Genomic DNA, 18,391 nt, shown 5'->3' with positions numbered 1-18,391 from the left:
AATCTTAATCTTAGTCCTAAATCTCTTAATTGCTGATTTGGAGTCCAGAAAAATCTATATTCACCACTTTTTATTTTTGAGCTATGCAATCTTGGGAAAATTATTTGAACTCAGAACATCAGTTTATTTCTCTATAAAATAGCAGTTTTCCAAAGAGTTTATAGAGCAGATTAAATGATATACAGTAGTCCATCCCCCTTATCCTTGGAATATGTTCCAAGCCCCGCAGTGGATGCCAGAAACCATGGATAGTACCAAACCCTGTATGTACTATGTCTTTTTCCTATTCATACATACCAACGATAAAGTTCAACTTACAAATTAGGCACAGTAAGAGATTAACAATAATAACTAATAAGAATAGAACAATTATTACAACATACCGTAATGAAAGTGTTGTGAATGGATTTGAGGCCACTGTTAAGTAAATGAAGGTTATATAACAAGCACTGTGATCCTGCAGCAGTTGATCCCATAACCCAGGTGGCCACTGAGTTACTGAAGGGTGGTGAGTGTATACAGCATAGTGTGCTGGACAAAGGGATGAGTCACGTTCTAGAGGAACAGAGCAGGAAGAACTTTACTATGCTGCTCAGAACACTATGCAAGTTAAAACTTAGAAATTGCGTGTTTCTGAGATTTTCCGTTGAGTATTTGTGGAATGGAGTTAACTACAGGTAACAGACTGTGGACAGCAACACCATGGATAAGGGAGAGACCACTGTAATGTATGTGGAGTTTCATCAGCCCTCACAGTGGGGATGTCCAGTAAATGTTAATTTTTTGTTCTCCTTTCGAGCGCTTATACTGAGGCTGGAAGAAAATAGGAGCTGAAACAATGGGCCATATTGATGTTGATGGTGATAATTAGTCATTTTGCTGCCTAGGAGTTTGATCATATTCTCCTTACTATTATGGCTGTAGTTCTATTTTATTACTATAAGGTATTTGGCCAGTCTGCTATGTGCCAAGCACTGTGATGTGCATGGAGACCAAGCAAGGAAACAGAATTCTACCCTCACGATACTTTCATTCTTGTGGTTTTACTCGTAGTAAACAGCAGAAGGGTGTACGGGGAAGAGGAGTAAAGCTAAAAACCCCAGTGAGGCATGTGACCTTTATATTGACCCTGCTTCCATCTTCCATTCTCATTGCCTAGAATTATTAATAGTTTCTAATGAGTCTTTCTGTACATTGTTATGTATAGATAGCATTCACACGGAGGTGCTGTATGTTGATAAATACACAGTGCCACAGTGCACTGTTTTGCCTCCTTCTTTCCATAAGGATGAGTCATTTCATGTCATATCACTTTTCCTTTTTTTCCTCCCAGTGGCCTAAACCTGGCACCAGTAGCAAGATTGCGAACCACCTGGGAAAAACTTCCCAATAAATATGAAAAGCTATTTCAAGATCTCCAAGACCTATTTGATCCTTCCAGAAATATGGCAAAATACCGCAATGTCCTCAATAGTCAGAACCTACAACCTCCCATAATCCCTTTGTTCCCAGTTATCAAGAAAGATCTCACGTTTCTTCATGAAGGTAAATACAGAGTAAAGGATTTCTGCCTTCACTTGTGGAAGCATAGCATACATGCCAGGGGTTGAGAAGTATAGATTGGGGGGTGGGCTGGGATGGGAGGAAAAGGCAGAAAACTGTACTTGAACAACAGTGAAAATATTTTTTTAAATCATTTTAAAAAAGAGGGAAGTACAAATCGGTACCTGCAAAAATAGTCATGGGGATGTAAGTACAGCACAGGAATATAGTCGGTACAATGTAATAGCTATGGGTGGTGTGAGATGCACACTAGAATTGCTGGGATCACTAGGATCACTTCATAAATTTGTAGTTGTCTAACCCTATGTTGTACACCTGAAACTAACCTGAAGTGATACCGAATGCAGAAGGTAATAGAAAAATAAAATAAAAAAATACAGTTCAGGCCCTGGCTGGTATAGCTCAGTGGATTGAGTGTGGGCCTGTGAACCAGAAGGTCACGGGTGGATTCCCAGTCAGGGCACATGCCTGGGTTGCAGGCCAGTTCCCAGCAGGGAATGCATGAGAGGCAACCATACATTGATGTTTCTCTCCCTCTCTCCTTCCCTTACACTCTAAAGATAAATAAATAATTTTAAAAATACAATAAAAAAAAGAGTAAATGCCATCTAATTTTCCTTTCTTCTTTGGGAATTACAGGAAATGACTCAAAAGTCGATGGGCTGGTCAATTTTGAGAAGCTAAGGATGATCGCAAAAGAAATCCGCCATGTTGGCAGAATGGCTTCGGTGAACATGGACCCTGCCCTCATGTTCAGGACTCGGTGAGTGTGTCACCTTCGGTGGCACGGGTGGGGTTGGAGGAGGTTGAGTTGAGAGCTCCTTAATAAATGAGGAAAATTGAATGTTTATATTTGTAGCTTGGCAGACATTCTATTAGGTCATGAAAGACTCTCCATTGAGCTCTAATGTGGAATAAGTGTCTTATCCTGTATCAAGAGCACTTTTGACTGCCAGTATAAACAGTTTGTCCTTCAAGCATTTTTCATTTAAAATGAGGCACAACTATGTGTTCCTTATTTTTTCAGAACAATCACTTGCAGAGCTAAAACTCATAGTTGGTGGTATGAACTCAAATATGTAAATAACCCAAAGAGTATTGTTTTAATATACACACAATGCTTTTAGCTGCCAGTGTCGTGAAAAACGATGAGGCCATTGAAGGAGAGAACAGGAGTTCAGTCTCCTTTTAAAACAAAAGATTTAAATACATTTGTCTCCTGAGCCACATAAATATTTCTGGTACAGTTGTGTGTGTGAGGTGGTTATGCAGTTTAATGTTTGTGGGCTTCTTGTACTGCTTATTCAGAAGTCTAGTCCTTTCTTTCTGAGCTTGTGATCTTTCTGTCTCTCTTTCTACACCCATGCTTCAATCTCCATGGCTCTCACTTACAGGAAGAAGAAATGGAGGAGTTTGGGGTAAGTGGTGGAGACCGTGGATACCCACACACAGTTCTTATTCTGCTCATTGCATTGTTTTCTTACCTGCTGTATTTTTCTGACGCTTTGCTTTTTTTTTTTTCTTAACCCTCTTGCTCTAGCAGAATTTCAGTTGGCAAACTGATTTCAAGTTTAATCTGTTGGGGCTTTTGCTTTTGAGGTCATGATCCATGTGAGCTGTGAAATGATTGATGATGGTTCTGGGCAACTGTAGGTCAGACATACTTCTGAGCTTTCAGAAAGAGTTTATTTTAATGTAATTTCTGTGTTTTCAAATGGGAAACGCTTAAAGTGGGGTGAGGGGAGGGAGGATGTGCAATTTAATAAATGCCATTGCACAGATATTTGAGAAGTAAATACAGGTAATATAAAAGCTGCCCCTAGGTGTTAAAACTAAATTTTTTTACAGCTCAACTAACTACTGTTTTCATTCTATAAACCAATCCTTTTGAAAAACAATTCTTAACAATTCATATGCTAGTTTCTGTACATATATGTTTATATTTGCATGACCGTTTTATTAACAGTTTGACCATATTACTTTAGAAACTCACTACATTTAACCCAAGGAATAAGAAAACAATTGTAAACATTTAGCTAATTTTTTTTGAATCTCTGTAAAGCACCCTCTTTAGGGGGAGTAAATTTAATGTAAATCCTAATTATAACTGTACTTTTGCATGAGCTTTTATATGTAATTACTAGTATTTGCTGGCTTCTCTGAGAGGACTGCCTTGAATGCTCCGTAGACGTAAAAAGCAGAATTTCCTACTTGGAGCAGGACAGGCACCAAGCATACATACGTATGTATGCAGGAGTCTTTTTTAAGTTAAAAAAAATTTAATTTGTATTATTCTATACTCCTTTGCAATAGTTTACTTACCAGAATGAAGCATGTGACCTTTTGGACGTAGACTATTTATCTAAGTCTTGGCACGTTTCAGAGAGATAAGTAATCCCACGCTAGAGTGAGCCGCATATCTGCCTTTTCGTCTTCCAGGTCCCTCAGCCAGGGTAGTACAAACGCAACCGTGCTAGACGTTGCTCAGACAGGTGGTCACAAAAAGCGGGTACGTCGTAGTTCCTTTCTCAATGCCAAAAAGCTTTACGAAGATGCCCAAATGGCTCGAAAAGTGAAGCAGTACCTGTCCAATTTGGAGCTAGAAATGGATGAGGAGAGTCTTCAGACGTTATCCCTGCAGTGCGAGCCAGCAACCAACACATGTGAGTGTTTCCTTCAAGGGGCTACGGCATCTGACTGGTGGAATGCGGGCTTGTTGCCTGTGCAGTGGTGACAAAAATAGGGCTTAATGCAGACGGGAGAGTCGTATCCTGAGACACCTTGACTGCTACTGTCGAATACCAGTCAGCACTGTCCTAGGCCAGGCCTCGTGTCCAACTGGGTTAGTGTGGGGAAAACGACACTGTAGACTCATTTAGTGTGACTATTGTTTTGGTTTTATTCCAGCACAGCCAATATGCAGGCAGGGGACACATGAGTGGATGTGTCTCCCATTTGCAACCCTTGTTTTCTCACACAGATCCTTCCATAGTGATGCGCAACCTGCAAGGGGTCAGGGGCCCAGGTACACCCAGAACTAGGTATACTGGCGGCCCTTTATCCCCTCAGCCCAGCCAGTACCCAGCATTATGTTCAGCTACCAAGTAAAGCAGTAATTCTGTGAATTCTGCTACATTGTGAACCACAACTCAGCCTAGTGTGAGGTGTCCCAGCCTTTAAACATCTGGCCAGGCTAGAAATGGGGGTAGTTTTCTCTTTATCTGCCTCTGCATCCATATGACAGGGGCACTTCCCGTTTAGGGCATGGCCGGGTCTTTTACGGGCAGGTTTGAGGATACGTTCTGTAAAATAGGTAGGTAACTTGACAAAATTCAGATCCTGGGTTTACACAAGGCACTGTAGAAGCTTTGCGTCGTGATGAACAGCTTGTCCTCCAAGGTCAGGCTGGTCCGAGTTCACTTCCTATTTGTTCTTCCTCCGAGCAAGGGCACCTTAGGCAAGGTACTTGAACTCCCTAATTCTTAGTTTCTTCATGTGTAAATGCAGGAAGTACACACATGTCATTGAGTTGTGCTTAACATTAATGTATAATACATATAACATTTAATTGCCCTATTAAATTGGTGTGCTTTCTGTCTACCATGGAGTTATACTTAGTATATTCCCCAAGCAGTATTGGCTGCTATTAGCTAACATAATTCTACCCCATAGAGAGAGAATTTGACAATAAAAAGATTATAATTGATACCATTCATTAAAAACTAAACTCATATATATAAGGACTTTTAGATACCATTTTAGAAAAACAATTCCTTACAATTTTCCTGTTGTAGATTTTATGATATCGGTGTTTTTTTATGTATACACATGATGTATTGAACTGTCCATATTTTTCTATTTATATTTTTAACGTGGTCTTTAATCATCTTGAGATAGAGAGCTTCAGAAGGTTAAATATCTTTGCCTGTCATACCTTGAATATTTTCTGGAAGCAGGGCTCTCCCCCACCGCCCCGATTCTGTCCCACGTGTAGGTGGGCACTGGGAAGAAAAGAGACACATTTTAGTATTCTACCTGCAGAAAGTGCTCCTGCAGTTGTAGCTTTATCTCGTGTGTGGCTACTAACATCTTCAATGTCTTGTTCTGTTTTCAAACCAACAACGATCAGTGCCTAAGAATCCTGGTGACAAAAAGCCTGTCAAAGCCGAGACCTCCCCAGTGGCTCCAAGGGCGGGCTCGCAGCAGAAAGCACCGGCCCAGCCGCAGCCCCAGCAGCCACAGCCTGCTCACAAGGCCGGCCAAGGACTGCAGGTCCCTGCCGTGTCCCTCTACCCGTCACGAAAGAAGGTGCCCGTGAAGGACCTCCCACCCTTCGGTAGGTGATTAAGTTCATGCGCTCTTTGGGTGCTGTACACTCTCTCTCTTTTTTTTTTTTTTAAAGATTTTATTTATTTATTTTTCAAGAGGGGAAGGGAGGGAGAGAGGGAGGTAAACATCAGTGTGTAGTTGCTTCTTGTGCCCCTGCTCACTGGGTACCTAGCCCACAACCCAGGCATGTGCCCTGACTGGGAATCAAACTGGCAACCCTTTGGTTCACAGGCCTGTGCTCAATCCACTGAGCTACACCAGCCAGGGCTTCTTTTTTTTTCCAGATCTGGAAAAAATGCTTGTCTTAGATACCTCTGTCTACTATTCTTGAGTCTCCCCCTGATTATTACCTCTTAATAAAGCATTAATGTTTAGGAAGTTAACCTTGACTTTTGTCAGTGAAAAGGACAGATTTCATAGAGTTTCTCATTTGAGCGTGCTCATCGGTCGTCATGGGGAATGGGGACATGGAATGAAGAAATTATGCTTTTACTAATGTGATTTAAATGAAGTACAGAAGTTGCTTTGTCCATATACATTATTTAAACTAGTTTTGTTGTATAATCAATGAATTACTGAAATTTAGGCAGAATATTTTTAAGTGAAATGGTTTGTCTGGAGGTGAATTCTTATTCGTTGAAACCCTAATTCTCAAACTTGGTGGGGGCGGGGGCCCCGTCATTCACATCATGAATTCCTGAATGTTCAAGAGCCAAATTGCACTTCATTTTTTTCTATTAAAAGTAATAGATCTAGTTTACCCCCTTTATGTAAGTGGCGCAACAAAAAAAAGCTTTTTGACCAATACAGAAGTTTATTTAACAAAAGTTCCGTGTGAAAATGTGCATGACCTGATTTTTGTATTGTAGTAAAGCAAGTGCCATGGGGAGGGGACATGTGGAAGCAGGTGCTTTCACTGGTGAACACAGCCACTCCTGGTACTTGTCCCAAGGCTTCTAACACGATGATACCATTTCCTTGCATTGTGGCCATTCCAGTATTGTTCTGTTGCCCACTGACCGCCATCTCCACACATTTATCTATCACAAGATTGATGTCATAAAGGCATCAGATCCCCATAATATTCCTTGGACATGTCCATCGTTATTTAATGTCAATGATAACTTCTTGTCCATAAATCTTTTTAATTTAGGAGGGTGAGCTTTACTCATGGTATCTACTCAGCAAGCTCAAAAATACCTCCATATAGCCAATATTATTTTTCATGAACAATACTGGTATATGTATAAGGAAACAATGTTCATAAAAATTTTTTAAAAGAGCTAGTAGGAAAGAGTTTCCTTAAATAAAACAGGGCACTGGTGACCAAGATAGTTCCTGGCTGATTACAACCTGTCTGTGGTTGGGCGTGAGGCTCAGAGTAAATCCTTCGGCTCATTCTTCCTGATGAGCAGTGGCTCGTTTTTAGGGTTCGGGGAAGATCGAGAAAAGAATACCTTTAAAATTATTTTCTTTGTCTTACAGGCATAAACTCTCCACAAGCTTTGAAGAAAATTCTTTCTTTGTCGGAAGAAGGAAGTCTGGAGCGGCACAAGAAACAAGCAGAAGATACGATATCAAACGCATCTTCGCAGCTTTCTTCTCCTCCCACTTCTCCACAAAGTTCTCCGAGGAAAGGTGGGTCAAATTCCTTACTGTTTCTGTTTATAGCCATCTACACATTGCAGCTATAAAAAAAGTTCCAGAGTTCTGCATTAGATCATTTTCTACATTATAGAGTCATTTAAAAGATCTAATATATAACAACCAATGGATGTTTTGTCTTCTCGGTTTATAAATTTGGAAAAATTCGGGTATTTTTAACCTTATAGCAAGTAGTGTTAAACTTGTAACTACACAGGGCCTTCAAAAATACATTTAAATTTATTATTAATTGTAAGTGTAGAAATAATTCTTTTATACCAAAAGTTGTTCTGGCTAAACAGGATTATATAACATTAATCACAAAGTAGAGAGCTTTACAAAACAAGAAAAACTAATATTTTCCTGATTTATTTTTTCATTATATTAACACGGGTCTTGATTACCTTCTCTGTTGCTACTTCTTTTTATTTTTGAAGAGATTACATTTTAGGCAGTCAGACTCTCCTCCTTATGTTGATGGTTTCTTACATTAGAATAATAGATCCCCCACGTAACCTTCCTTCTACCCTTTGATTGAATGGGTATAAACTAGTAATGGCTGAGACAGTTTTCCTAGAGAGAAGCCACAAGATAAAGAAATTGTGAGATTTCACTGAAGCAACAAATACCTCTTGTGCTTTACTTTGCAGACATCTGTGCATTTTGTGTGGGTATCAGTCTCTACTGTTCTTTTCGAACAGATACAACTAAATTCTTTTCTCATCCTATTGTTAGGTGGCAGTGGCAATCAGCTGAGATCTTTTGGCTCCGGGCAGTTGGACTTAACCAGTTCCTCCTCTTCTCTTGGAAGTGAGAACACTAACAAGAATAACAATGCACCACGGACCTATGGGATAGGTGGGGTTTATAGAACCAAAAAATGGGGTGGGAAAGAGGAATTATCTCATTCGTTAAGGAAAATGGGAGAATTCCTCTAAATGTCAAGTGCTCCATCTGAGGGACTATTATCCAGAGATGGTCTTGAGCGGACTCTTCAAGGAGGGTTTTAAGTCTTCTCTGTCAAATTATAGTGCGGTCTATGAAAAGACATTTCTTAGAGAACACGTTAAATCTTATCAAGACCTGTGCAACCTTTAAAAAATAAATCAGGAACTAACTAGTTACTAAAAGGACATGGAAGTACTATTTAGAAAATAAATTAGTACTATTTAGGTGCTCTAGATTAAACTTTTTTATTAGGTAAGTGGCATTGACAAATTTACACTGTGTACATATAATCACAAAAAATCAGTATTTTAAATCACATGGCATCCTTAGTCATGTTGGTAAAAAAGTGTGTAGTGAAAAAATTTTTGATGTTTTTCACTAAAAATATCAAGATAAGCCTCTCTTTTGTGACTTCCTAATTTATTTTTAACAACAAAGGGGACTTAAAGGTCAAAAAATAAACATCTTTTCAGATATTTTGAGTGATGGTCTAAGGAGAGAATGGAGGTTTTTTTGTACATTAGAGCCTTCAAAACAATTGGCTTTTACGCAGTTTGTCTAGTGTATTATTAATGTTTAAAAGTCAAATGAGAGCCCCGGCTCAGTGGATTGAGTGCCAGCCAGCAAACCTAAAGGTCGCTGGTTCGATTCCCAGTCAGGGCACATGCCTGGGTTGCGGGCCAGAAACCCAGTTGAGAATGTGCGAGGGCCAGCTGATTCATGTATCTCTTGCCCATTGATGTTTTTCTCCTTCTCTTTCCCCCTCCCCCTATCTCTAAAGGTAAATAAATAAAATCTTGGAAAAAAAGAAAAACCAAATGATAGAAATCCAAAGGTTTTTCTCCCCCCATGTTTTATTTCTTAATGCTTTTATGTCCATTTAAAATGATAAATATAACACATTTCCTTCTTAATTATTCTGTGCCATAAAGTTCTAAAAACTGGAAACAAGACTACTGACTTTGCAGTCTGCAAAACTACACTTAAAAAATCCGATCGTAGTTATTCCTCATAGTTTTCTTTTAAACGGACTAATAACATGCAAGGGAGCCGTAGTCTAGTCGTGCCATGATTTTTGCATCAATTCTGTCTCATGTGGCAGTGTTGCCTTTGTTCCTCTTTAAACTTTCATTAGCAAGTTAAACTTCAGTCCAGTATGGCTTTACTTTATCTCGGTCACCTGCTCTCCACAAGTAAAATGCATTATTTTTCCTCACTCCAGTGATGATATCTTTGGTCTACATTTGACTTTTGCTTCTACTTGGAGAGATGTTAGTTTTCATGTTTTAAACCTACAGCATCTAATTCACATGGTTGTATTTCCCATGCAGGCTCTACTTTGGCTCCCAGTGGTACTGTGGATAATTTTTCAGATTCTGGTCACAGTGAGATTTCTTCACGGTCCAGCATCGTCAGCAATTCTTCCTTTGACTCGGTTCCCGTCCCGCTGCACGACGAGAGGCGCCAGAGACACTCCGTCAGCATCGTGGAAACAAACCTGGGCGTGGGCAGGATGGAAAGAAGGACCGTGATCGAGCCGGATCAGTACAGCTTAGGGTAGATGCCTTTTCTCAAGTGTTATTTTACATCTTTTCTTCCATCTTTTCATAACGACTCCATTTTCCCTGGTGTGTATTTACATTTATTTTACATAATGCGTAAGAAATTTTCTCCCATCCCCGTCACTAATTTTCACAATACCTGGATTTTTTTTTAAGACTTTATTTATTTTTAGAGAGAGGGAAAGAGAGGGAGAGAAACATCAGTCGGTTGCCTCTCACACAGCCCCAGTTCGGGGACCTGGCCTGCAACCCAGGCATGTGCCCTGACCCGGAATTGAACCGGTGATCTTTTGGTTTGCAGGATGACGCTCAATCCACCAACCCACACCAGTCAGGGCCACAACATCTGGATTATTAAGTACCATGCTGTTTTTGTTGGGCTTTTCAAATTAGGTTTATTCTTATTGGAATTGTTCTGTGCTGTAGGCAGAGGGTGACTTCAGAGTGTATCTCAGTTCTTTTGTGTGAGCTGTCTCAAAATATTATCAGATTACATTGAGCCTTGTAAGAAAAATGCTTATTTATAAGCCAGTAATTTTTCTTTTATCACTGTATTAATTTTATGGTGATGACAAGGTGGGAAAATTGGACACAGCAGAACAGGCCACTGTAATGCCATTCAGCGGTGCTTTCATCCTCTTCTGGGGTGAAAGAAAGCCACCTTTCTGGGAAAAAGTTTGTTTGTGGTATCATAGGTGTATTAGTTAACAATCTTGCTTTCTCTTTTCCTTTTAACCACTTAGGTCTTACGGACCAATGTCTGAGAGTCGGGGTTTATATGCTACAGCGACAGTAATTTCTTCTCCAAGCACAGAGGAGCTTTCCCAAGACCAAGGGGATCGCGCTTCGCTCGATGCTGCGGACAGTGGCCGTGGGAGCTGGACCTCGTGCTCAAGTGGTTCCCATGACAATATACAGACCATTCAGCACCAGAGGAGCTGGGAAACACTTCCATTCGGGCACACCCACTTTGATTATTCAGGGGATCCTGCAGCTGTGTGGGCCTCGAGCAGCCATATGGACCAATTTATGTTTTCTGATCATAGCACAAAGTATAACAGGCAAAATCAAAGTAGGGAGAGTCTTGAACAAGCCCAGTCCCGGGCAAGCTGGGCGTCCTCCACTGGCTACTGGGGAGAAGACTCAGAAGGTGACACCGGCACAATAAAGCGAAGGGGCGGCAAAGATGTTTCCATTGAAGCCGAAAGCAGCATGCCGTCCGTGACCACAGAAGAAACCAAGCCCGTCCCCATGCCAGCCCACATAGCTGTGACATCCACTGCTGCCAAGGGACTTATTGGTAAGCTTATCGGAGAGCTTGTCCTGTTTGGATCCTGGCTGTAGTCTGAGTTCCAAAGTTAAATTATGTTTTGTGGGTACATATATTTTTCCAGCAGAGTGTACTGGAAATACTTCTTAGCCAACAGAATTAGTAGGCAGTTGTTACGGTTGTTTTCTGGTCTCATACTGATCTTCCTGAAAATTGTCAGGAAGGATGAACAGTCCTCCTGTAGAGGAGGAGTTTTTTGTTTATTTGAAACTTTTAAATAATTTATTCTGCTTTGTTTCCTTGAATTCTACTTAGAACTTTATACTTTCATATTTAAAAATTTCCTATTGACTTTTGATCTGCAGACAAATTGTTTCTGTGCTAAACAAATTCTCTCCGTAACCTACAGGACAAGGGACAGGGTGCTAAGAGATAACATAATGAGTGAAGAGCTTAGGAGTTGGGCAGACTGGGGTTGGAATCACTGTTTTGCTACTTTTCTAGCTTTGTGGCATCAAGCAGTGCACTGAGCTATGTCTGTTTCCTCATCTGTAAAATGAGTTTAGCCATTTCTCCTAATTCAGTTAGTGTGAGGATTAAAGGAATCCTCTGTGAGGCACTTAGAACAGCTCCTGGATGTTAATTGATAAGCGCATGAAAGATGCTATTGCTTTGCTCCTGCTGTTTCTGTTGTTGAGTGTCTCATGTTCCTTCAGTCCCGCAGGGATGAATTTTCTATGACACAGGCAGCGTCTGTATAACTGCAGCATAGAAACATCATAGAATATAGAGGGGGAAGTTCTGGAGTCTGTAATCGTTACAGACATCACTTGTATCAGCAGGGAAAACTGTAGTTATTTTACCATGTACATAGTCATGGGAGGGTGTCAAACTTAATGTCCTTTGTAGATGAATAAGGAGATAACTGTTAATACCTATTCTTAGGTTGCAAATTTTAAAGCACTTTCATTTAACAAACTACTTTTTAATGCAAAGGAAAGAAAAAGGATTTTTAGTTCCTAACAGTTGAGTCTAGAAAGGTCAAGAAAATGAAACTTTGATTTTACTTGCCTTGACAGATTTCATGTTCTGGGTTATGAATGTGAATAAAAGAATTTTAAGAGAAATACATACGTTATGCATAGTTGTGGAGCTTTTAAATTTGCATCATTTTTTGGTAGCACTTGTCCAAATTTATTTTCATTCACTATTTTCCAAAGTGGGGCCCAAACCTGAAGTCACGTGGCATCGACTGGTGGCCAGTAAGGGAAAATGCCCGGCAAAGGGGGGCTGCCTGCCTTATCCCCCCGGGCAGGGCAAGAGGGAGGAACTTTTACCAGGCACCACCAACATGTTCGAGGAATACTACTGGGTGCTTCTTATGTTCTGTCTCTTTGCTGAATCTTTCCAATAAACCTAAGGGTTAGCTGTTAACCTTATTACTATTTTAGAGTTAAGACAAGCTTTTAAGTAGTTCTTTTAGCATTAAGGGTATGGAGACTGCTTAGGAACTTCTCTCACCGGTGGTTTGTCCAGTGCGAATATTTGGTTCAGTTAACATCCATCCCCTTGCCTACCATACCCCCCACTTCTGTCCCATGCCACACAAAATCCCATTTGCTACACTGTCTTAATAATTATTTTATAGGTTTTTATGAACATTGGTGACATGAAATATTCTTCCACAACCCTTTTTAATGGCTGGTGCCTTGTCTCCACTATAGCGCGGAAGGAGGGCAGGTACCGAGAGCCCCCACCCACTCCTCCGGGCTACATCGGCATCCCCATCACCGACTTCCCAGAAGCGCATTCCCATCCGACCAGGAAGCCTCCGGACTACAACGTGGCGCTGCAGAGATCGCGGATGGTCGCCCGCCCCTCCGACGCCGCAGGGCCCTCCGTGCCCCAGCAGCCGCACTCACACCCCGCGGGCGGCAGGCCGGTGAACAAGCCGCAGTGGCATAAACCCAACGAGTGCGACCCGCGCCTCGGCCCCTACCAGTCTCAAGGGTTTTCCACCGAGGAGGACGGTACATACTCATTCTTAAAACCGCGAAGTTAGATGTGTTCGCTTGTGCTGCCTGTAGGCTTGCCAGGGTGTTTGTTTCTTTAACACTGTGATCACCGTGGTTTTAGCCACGTCCTACACATTTTATAGAGTTCCAAATTTAGGGTTAAAGCTTTTGCCTGCTTTTGTTTGTTTGCTTGCTTGTTGGTTGGTTGGTTTTCTAAAGGGCTCAAGAAATACCACAGATTGCAGAAGTGTGGTCACTTGTAATGAAGTGTGTTCGAGGCTGGATTTACTCCTCATTTTCAAAGTGTTCTGTGAAAAGGTTGGACTTGGACTTTTAGTGAGTTCCGAGTGAAAGTCTGAGAAATAGACTTCTCTGTACCTTCTTTGCCTTCCTGCTACAACGCTCCCTCAAGCTGTAATGAGGAGGAAGAAGGAGATCCTCCACCCCCTTTCTTTTTTTAAGTTATGATTTTAGCATGTTTTGGTATGCAAAATAATCATTCTAGAAAAAAGCAAAACATAATAAATGGAAATGGCTTATAATCCTGCCACTGATAGGTAGCCACTATTACCGTTTTGTTATTGATTCTTCTAGACTTTTTTTGTGTATACGTGAGTGTGTATTATTTTAAAAGTCACATGCTACTTTATAACTTGTCAATGAAATCATTGTTAATGTAACTCATTAACTTTCCAAGCTATAAGTATACAATATGTATTTTATATTGTGTTTATATTTAAATACATGCATCATGTGTGCTTTATTTTAAAGTTTTTTAACATTAATAATCATCACCTAGAGAAAAAGGCAAGGGCTTTAAGAACACCAAAAAGAGCCCTGGCTGCTGTGGCTCAGTGGATTAGGTGCTGGCCTGCAAAGCAAAGGGTCACTGGTTCGATTCCCAGTCAGGACACATGCCTGGGTTGCAGGCCAGGTCTCCAGTGGGAGGCATGCAAGAGGTAACAGCACATTGATGTTTCTTTCCCTCTCTCTAAAAATAAATAAATTAAAATATCTTTTAAAAAGAATACTAAAAGAACAGTTAGGGAATTTTTATTGAGCACATCAGTGAACATATTCTATCTCAGCACAAGAATGACTGGTTCACCGATCTTTTTTTTTCTTTCTGTCCTGGTTATGTTTGCAGAAGACGAACAAGTATCTGCTGTTTGAGGCACAGGCTCTCTTGGACCCAGCATGAGCCACCTACAAGGAGAGCACAAGAAGACGTCCCTAGCGTTGGAGCCTTGGAACTCACGTTCTGAGGATGGTGGACCAGTTTGCCTCCTTCCCTGCCTTAAAAGCAGCATGGGGCTCTTCTCCCCGTCTTCCTTTCCCCTTTGCATGTGAAATACTGTGAAGAAACTGCCCTGGCACTTTTCAGACTCTGTTGCTTGAAATGCACAGTGCAGCAATCTTCAAGTTCCCACTGTTGCTGCCTGCCACGTCACACAGTATCATTCCCGATTCCAAGATCATCACCACAAGATGATTCACCCTGGCTGCACTTCTCAATGCCTGGAAGGGTTTTTAAAAATCTTCCTTTTAGATTTCAATCCAGTCCTAGCACTTGGTCTCATTGGGATAATGAGAAAAGCTAGCCATTGAACTTCTCGGGCCTTTAACCCACCAAGGGAGACCAAGAAAAACAATGAAATCCTTTGAGTACAGTGCTTGTCCACTTGTTTACAGTGTCCTCCTTTTTTTTTTTTTTTAAATGAGTTTAAAGATTGTGTTTAAAGAGTAAATGTTATATCCATTTAATAATTACAGTATTATTTTGAACCTTTAAGTAGGGTTGCCAGCCTAGCTTTCTAAGAAACCAAATATGCCGGACAGGGTGTAGTCACACCAAGAAGAAGGGAAGACCTGGCTTGTGACCCTGTCTTCCCATGTCTTCAGGCCTCACCCGTGAAGTGCCCTATCCTGGAGAAGGATAAACTGTTAGCCAATCACTTAGACACCGAGACACCCCATCCACCCCTTCCCCAGTGGGTGGGGTTCTTGGGTAAAACTGTTTGCACATGGCCAGGGGAGGGAAATAGGACTCTTGTGTCCTGTGTCTGAGCCTTATGGAGTGCAGGACAGTGTCATTTGAGGGTGTGTCCTGCTCCATTGAGATGGATGGCAACCCCCGCCCCCTGTGTTAAGTTATGTTTCTTTGATTTTTGTTCATTTAGTTTTAGGGATTTCTTCTGTTTGTTTTTAAAGAGAAGCGTTTATAACTGGATAGCATTGCAGTGAAAGCAGTTTGGGATGTTGGAGCTGGTGCCAGCTGTGAATACTGCTCTTTCAAGACAGCCTCCCTTTACCGAATTGGCTCCAGGGAAGAAACAAGCCTGTCACGTGATCGAAGATCGGAAGATCACACACCTGATCAGATGTGCCGGCCTCTGCCAGGTGGGCTAGTCAGTCACCTAAGACTAACCTGGAAGTGGCTTTTTGGACGCTCTGGATAGAGAAGGCCTAAGTGTAGCAACCACCTGCTCACAGCTGCTATTAACCCTATAATGACTGAAATGACCCCTCCACTCTATTTTTGTGTTGTGTTTGCACAGACTCCGGAAAAGTGAAGGCTGCCAATCCGAGTAGTACTCAAATGTGAGGAACTGCTGGTCTTGGATTTTTTTTTCCATTAAATTCAGCTGATCATATTGATCAGTAGATAAACGTAAATAGCTTCAAATTTTAAAAAGTCGAATTGCAGTGTTTTTTCACTGTATCAAACAATGTCAGTGCTTTATTTAATAATTCTCTTCTGTATCATGACATTTGTCTACTTATATATTGCATTGTCAATTAAGCATTTGTAATTTTACATGTAATATGCATTATTTGCCAGTTTTATTATATAGGCTATGGACCTCATGTGCATATAGAAATACAGAAGTCTAGCTCTACCACAAGTTGCACAAATGTTCTCTAAGCATTAAGTAATTGTAGAACCTAGGACTGCTAATCTCAGTTCGCTCTGTGATGTCAAGTGCAGAATGTACAATTAACTGGTGATTTCCTCATACTTTTGATACTACTTGTACCTGTATGTCTTTTAGAAAGACATTGGTGGAGTCTGTATCCCTTTTGTATTTTTAATACAATAATTGTACATATTGGTTATATTTTTGTTGAAGATGGTAGAAATGTACTATGTTTATGCTTCTACACCCAGTTTGTATAAGCTGGAAAATAAATAAATATAACAGAAAGCCCTGTCTATATTCTTAATGAGTCATGCATGCTTTTTATTCTCGAAGTGTAATAAAGCCCTTGAGTCTCACAGCAGGGGCAAATTCTTGGGAGGCTGAGAAGACCTATTTAGTCCCCAAACAGCCCAATAGGCTATTCTTTTAGGTAGCTTTCTGTTGATTTAAAGAAATTAATATCATTAATGTTAACATAAACCAAACTGTATTCAGAATTCACAGTGTTTCCTGAGATTCAGTGAAAAATGAAGATGGTATCACTATATTTACATATTTGTCTCAACCTTTCCCAATAAAATCTCTGTGGGACATAATATTTTGTTCCCTAGTGTATTTGCTGAGAAACAGCCTCAGAGAACTTAAACTGACATTCAAGATCATGACCACTGAGAGTGTAATTTAGCTAATGATTTAGGATTTCTGTACATAAATATTGTTATGTCTATGAATTCTCATGTGCGGTAAGTCTGTTTAATATTTCAGTCTAGCGGAAGGGCACCTGTTTGTTTAAAGGTAAAAAATCAGTTAAGCAACAACCTAAATAAGCACACTTGGAAATCAAGGACTCACCCTGTCTGGTGTAGCTCAGTGGATTGAGTGCGCGCCGCAAACCCAGGGGTTGCCAGTTCAGTTCCCAGTCCGGGCACGTGCCTGGGTTGCAGGCCACGCTCCACAGTATGGGCACTGGAGAGGCAACCACACATTAAGGTTTCTTCCCCTCCCTCTAAAAATGAATAAATAAAAATCTTTAAAGAAGAAATCAAGGACTCATTTCTTATTCTCAAGCAAACATAAATGAAAGTACTAGCCATCATTCACTGGGAAGCCTCAGAAGTCAGGGTGGAACATACGGGACCACAGGCACCAAATATGAAAAAATGTGCAGGAGCCTAATTAGGAGTTCGCTCCTAATACTAATGTGGCCACTGGCTGAATGTGAAAATCCGAGGCATCTGTGCTAGCTGCCTTAGTTTCTGAATTTTGAAAACCTGGCCATCAAAACAAGTAGACTTCTTAATCCTCTACTTGTGTGTGCTTCTCATTATCAAAGTGTAATAAAGCCCTTGGGTAGGACTTAATCCTCTACTTGTTTTGATGGCCAGATTTTCCAAACTTAGTGATTAAAACCAGTAGTTTCAACCGGACCTTTTAAAAAATGAAGTACTGTTGTATTTATATGCACACCTCTATCCTCTAAAATGCATCATCCAGGAATACCCCATCAAAACAACAGTCTAAACTCTAGTTAATGCAATGCTCTAAATTTCCGCCATTCGAAAAACTTAAATTTTCTCGTCTGTTTGAGAAATGTAAAGAATCTGATATTTTGACCAATAATCTTTGTCATCACTTTTTGTAGTCTGTGCTAAAAACATAGGAAAATGACAAATTTGCCATGGTGCTTCTTACTCCCCTTAATGTTTTAGATTACCTTGAAATAGCAAAGGACTTGTCTCTACTTCAGGGTTTCAAGAAGTAAGTGTTCGTCAGATACAACTGATAACAGTGACACTTTAATCTATGGCATGTTTAGTAGCAGAACTTTTCTAAAGTTCTAGGAATGTTGGAGAAGGTGCTGGCAAACATCTGATGCTTCCTCGTCAAAAGGGCTGATCAGACATACGTCTTTTTTTTTCATACATACCTTTAAAGCCCTTGAAGTATTTCCTCAACTGTAATCCTTTACCTTCTATTGAGAAGTAGAGAGTTTTTGCTTATTGATATTTTAATATGACTTATCTCGAGTTCACTGGTCATCTCAGAGTGTTCTTGAGGGATGCAGGCTGCTGAGGATGTGTGTTTTAACACACCTCTTAGGTCTGCATACCAGTGCGTTTTTCGGGGCATCATTACATT

The 18,391-nt window shown here is 40.6% G+C and overlaps 1 protein-coding gene and 1 pseudogene across 11 annotated transcripts in view; one reads left to right on the top strand and one right to left on the bottom strand.

The window, feature by feature from the left end:
- RAPGEF2 (Rap guanine nucleotide exchange factor 2) overlaps nt 1-16,559 on the top strand; it is a 220,172-nt gene extending 203,613 nt beyond the window's left edge. For 5 of the 11 annotated variants that reach the window (XM_037125694.2, XM_037125695.2, XM_037125701.2 and 2 more), the window contains 11 exons: nt 1,334-1,545; nt 2,203-2,326; nt 2,958-2,981; nt 4,003-4,226; nt 5,693-5,899; nt 7,378-7,530; nt 8,272-8,394; nt 9,816-10,041; nt 10,790-11,346; nt 13,041-13,346; nt 14,479-16,559. In XM_037125694.2, the coding sequence (XP_036981589.2) occupies nt 1,334-1,545; nt 2,203-2,326; nt 2,958-2,981; nt 4,003-4,226; nt 5,693-5,899; nt 7,378-7,530; nt 8,272-8,394; nt 9,816-10,041; nt 10,790-11,346; nt 13,041-13,346; nt 14,479-14,504 (2,182 nt within the window). In that variant the 3' untranslated portion in view covers nt 14,505-16,559. The remainder of the gene's footprint in view (nt 1-1,333; nt 1,546-2,202; nt 2,327-2,957; nt 2,982-4,002; nt 4,227-5,692; nt 5,900-7,377; nt 7,531-8,271; nt 8,395-9,815; nt 10,042-10,789; nt 11,347-13,040; nt 13,347-14,478) is intronic. The other 6 variants (XM_037125702.2, XM_037125703.2, XM_037125706.2 and 3 more) reach the window with 3 other exon arrangements.
- LOC119034625 (small nuclear ribonucleoprotein G-like) lies at nt 6,537-7,151 on the bottom strand (annotated as a pseudogene).
- Nucleotides 16,560-18,391: the final 1,832 nt, after the last annotated feature.

Source organism: Artibeus jamaicensis, unplaced genomic scaffold (genome assembly GCF_021234435.1).
Source record: "Artibeus jamaicensis isolate MK-2021 breed Jamaican fruit bat unplaced genomic scaffold, CSHL_Jam_final scaffold_537, whole genome shotgun sequence".
Classification (NCBI taxonomy): Eukaryota; Metazoa; Chordata; class Mammalia; order Chiroptera; family Phyllostomidae; genus Artibeus; species Artibeus jamaicensis.
The sequence above is the reverse complement of the archived record's forward strand: the minus strand, read 5'-3'. Positions and strand labels throughout refer to the sequence as shown.